This window comes from Bison bison, unplaced genomic scaffold (genome assembly GCF_000754665.1).
Source record: "Bison bison bison isolate TAMUID 2011002044 unplaced genomic scaffold, Bison_UMD1.0 scf7180017854156, whole genome shotgun sequence".
Lineage (NCBI taxonomy): Eukaryota > Metazoa > Chordata > Mammalia > Artiodactyla > Bovidae > Bison > Bison bison.
In genome coordinates, this window is record NW_011484729.1 from 26,690 (window position 1) to 30,572 (window position 3,883).

The window sequence follows — 3,883 nt, forward strand, 5'->3', positions numbered from 1 at the left end:
TGGTTAGAGCATAGACTTGGATTACTGTGATATTGAATGGTTTGCCTTGGAAACGAACAGAGATCATTCTGTCATTTTTGAGACTGCACCCAAGTACTGCATTTCAGACTCTTTTGTTGACTATGAGGGCTACTCCATTTCTTCTCATGGATTCTTGCCCACAGTAGTAGATATAATGGTCATCTGAGTTAAATTTGCCCGTTCCAGTCCATTTTAGTTCACTGATTCCTAAAATGTCAACATTCACTCTTGCCATCTCCTGTTTGACCACTTCCAATTTACCTTGATTCGTAGACCTAACATTCCAGGTTCCTACGCAATATCATTCTTTAGAGCATCACACTTTACTTCCATCACCAGTCAAATCCACAGCTGGGCATTGTTTTCACTTTGGCTCAGCCTCTTCATTCTTTCTGGAGCAATTTCTCTGCCCTTCTGCAGTAGTATATTGGACACCTACTGAGCTGGGGAGTTCATCTTTCAGTGTCATATCTTTTTGCATTTTCATGCTGTTCATGGGGTTCTCAAGGCAAGAATACTGAACTGGTTTGCCATTCCCATCTCCAGTGGACCATGTGATATTTCAGAATACTCTTGAGAATCCCTTGGACAGCAAGATCAAACCAGTCAAATCTAAAGGAAATCAGTCCTGAATATTTATTTGAAGGACTGACGCTGAAGCTGGAAACTCCAATACTTTGGCCACCTGATGCGAGGAACTGACTCATTGGGAAAGACCCTGATGCTGGAAAAGATTGAAGGCAGGAGGAGAAGGGAAAGACAGAGATTAAGGTGGTTGGATGGCATCACCGACTCAATGGACATGGGTTTGGATGGACTCCGGGAGTTGGTGATGGACAGGGAGGCCTGGCATGCTGCAGTCCATGGGATCACAGTCAGACACGACTGAGCAACTGAATTGATTGAGCAAGATATGTTGTTTTGTCATGTAATCTTTAGCTCTGGGCTTAAAAAAAAAAAAAAAAAAAAGTTTTATGTGACTAAACAAAGGAATGTAGGGAAAAAGTTTGTCCTTTTCTCCTTCTCGAGGGACCCGGACCCCATTCTCCCCCTTGAGGGCTCCAGACCCCTTCCTCCTTTTCTGGGGCCCTGGACTCCTTATCAACCTACCCAAGACTTAACTCTCTCATTCCCCACTTTTCTTTCAGGAGAATATGGCTGCTGATGGAAAAGGGGTACTTCTCTCATTCTGGAGCTACTTGGATGATTAAATGTATGACTTCTGTGAGTGTGGACAGCCACTAACTCAGTGGACATGCACACATTATTTGGAAAATGACTGGGAAAAAATAAAACTTGATTGATAAAATCTATTTGGAAAGGCAGGATTGAATACAGTCCCCTAAAAGAGTTTGCTTTTAATCAAAAACAAAGTCTCATAGGCGACTTAGTAAGCACAATAACTGCAGCTGTGGATCCTGGGGAGGCAGCGATCTGGGAAGACATGGATGATTTAGCAGAAGCTCAAAACAGGCAGGAGGGTCAAGGGTCCCTATCATGGAAAGCCAGCATGCATTTTAGTGTTTGTTTTTTCCCCATTGGTTAGCTTCTCATTAGTTAAAATGCAGAAGCTCCGTTTCATATCTTTCCTGTTCCTCTCCTTTGCTCTCCTTCATCCAACAAAGAGGATGAGTCAACGGCAGCTCAGTCCATAGTTACTAACCTCCTTTAAGCATACACTCCACCCCATGTTCCCATCAGGAAAAAAAAAACGCTGAGGGATTCCTGAACAGCCTCATCAGCGTCTTGACCCTTTGCCCCTCCAGCTCCCATGGAGACCTGGTGGAGGAGCTGCCACATGCCTTGGCTGCGGAACAGGCTCTGGGTAGCCTAAAGGTAAGTGCACCTGTCTTTATCTGGGATAAGAGTGTTCCTTCATTTCTTTATTTTTAATTCAGTTGAACACAGTTATAGAAATCTGACAACATACATTATCACTTATGTATACAATGCCTTGGCGGGGGATATATTGAGGGTAAAACTATTATTAACACAGACCTGATTCAAAAGGACATTTAAAAAGACTGCATCGATTACTACATATAACAGTAGGTATTTTCCTCAGCAGAAATGTTTCCCCTTTGAATAAGAATTTTGTAACTGTTGGTCAAGTTGAAACTCAGAGATCCTACATGAAATAGTCCAGCCCTTCTAACAGGGGTACACTCTGTTTTCTTCTGGGACCATTGGCTTAAAGAGTTTTCATTTTCTGAGGACAAAAATTGCATGCCAGAAGACTTAGCGCACAGAACACAGGATGGTAACAGCCTCACACTTTTCTTCTCTCTAATCACAGGTGCATGGAATAGCCGATATAAACTGTCAATATCCAAGGATAATTCCTCTGCTGAGGAACAACCTACTTGATGAAGGTGGGGAATCTCTTGCCCACTCTGGCCAGAGAGACACCCTGACCCTGGGTCCCTACAGGCAGTGAGGGCTGGGGGTACAGAGCAAGAGACTGATCTCCCAGGGAAATGCGCTGGCCACATTCCAGTGTCTTCAGAAGCAACTGCATCATTTAGATGGTTGGGATTGTGTGAATGAGGGTGTTTGGAGGTGGGCATGTGTTGAAACCACACAGAGTGATTGTGAATCTGCCTGTCTGTGTATTTCCTCAGGAGATGTTTCCTCTTAGACAATAAACTTGTTAATTTTCTTTGCAAAAACTCTCATCACCACTGTACACTGGGAAGGAGATTTGCTGGGAAGAATTTGCTCATATACTGGGGAATCTTCAAAGCAGGTAACTGACCATTGTGTATTCTCTCTGAGCTACATGCAGCAACAAAAAGGAGGAAGTAACACAAGTTTCTGGTGAGAAAAGACACTTTATTGTTTCCTGGGTTGTCCGGAGGCCTCTGGGCTCACTGATTTCCCCCAGAACAGAGCTGTGCTCCATGGCTGTGGTTGTGGTAGTCTGTGGTTATGTCCGCCAGCAAGGACAGGAACTCAGAAAAGTCAATCTTCCGGTCCTTATTCTTGTCTTGTTTCTCAAAGATATTGGACAAGTAATCTCTGCCCCTTTTCTCCTGTGGGAAAAAACACAAAACAAGGCAAATTCATCCCCACAAGAGCGATGAGCTGGGAGAAGAGGAAGAGGCAGAGATAGAAAAATGAGGACCCAGCACAGCCCAAAGGTGTCTGGTGTGGCATTGAGGAGGGGAGGTGTGGGATGAGGTAGGGATATTGACATTTCCCTGCAGTTCAACAGACAGTCCTTCCCCAAATGTGAACTTGGATGAGAGACTCACATGGTGAGCAGACTCTGCCCTGAGTTGCCCTGATCAGTGTGCTGGTGGGTGGTCTCCAGCCCCAAACCACCCCCTCAACCCCCTACAAGGCTGAACCTACCTAAGTTCTGTTCCGGGACTCAAATAAACGCTGTGCTGTGCTCAGTCTGCCTGACTGTTAACGACTCCATGAACTGTAGCCCACCAGGCTCATCTGTCCATGGAGATTCTCCAGGCAAGAATACTGGAGTGGGTAATCTATCCCTTCTCCAGAGGAACTTCCTGACCCAGGAATCAAACCAGGGTCTCCTGTATTACAGGTGGGTTCTTTACCAGTTGAGCTACCAGGGAAGCCCCAAATAAGCCCTGCTGCTGCTGCTGCTGCTGCTGCTGCTGCTAAGTCGCTTCAGTTGTGTCCAACTCTGTGCGACCCCATAGACGGCAGCCCACCAGGCTCCCCCATCCCTGGGATTCTCCAGGCAAGAACACTGGAGTGGGTTGCCATTTCCTTCTCCAATGCATGAAAGTGAAAAGTGAAAGGGAAGTCGCTCAGTTGTGTCCGACTCTTAGCGACCCCGTGGACTACAGCCTACCAGGCTCCTCCATTCATGGGATTTTCCAGGCAAGAG

The 3,883-nt window shown here is 45.7% G+C and overlaps 1 protein-coding gene across 1 annotated transcript in view; it reads right to left on the minus strand.

Annotated features, from left to right (window-relative positions):
• Positions 1-2,836: 2,836 nt before the first annotated feature.
• LOC105000135 (protein S100-A7) overlaps positions 2,837-3,883 on the minus strand; it is a 3,765-nt gene continuing 2,718 nt past the window's right edge. The window contains exon 3 of the mRNA XM_010855847.1: positions 2,837-3,053. Coding sequence (XP_010854149.1) covers positions 2,889-3,053 — 165 coding nt within the window. The 3' untranslated portion in view covers positions 2,837-2,888. The remainder of the gene's footprint in view (positions 3,054-3,883) is intronic.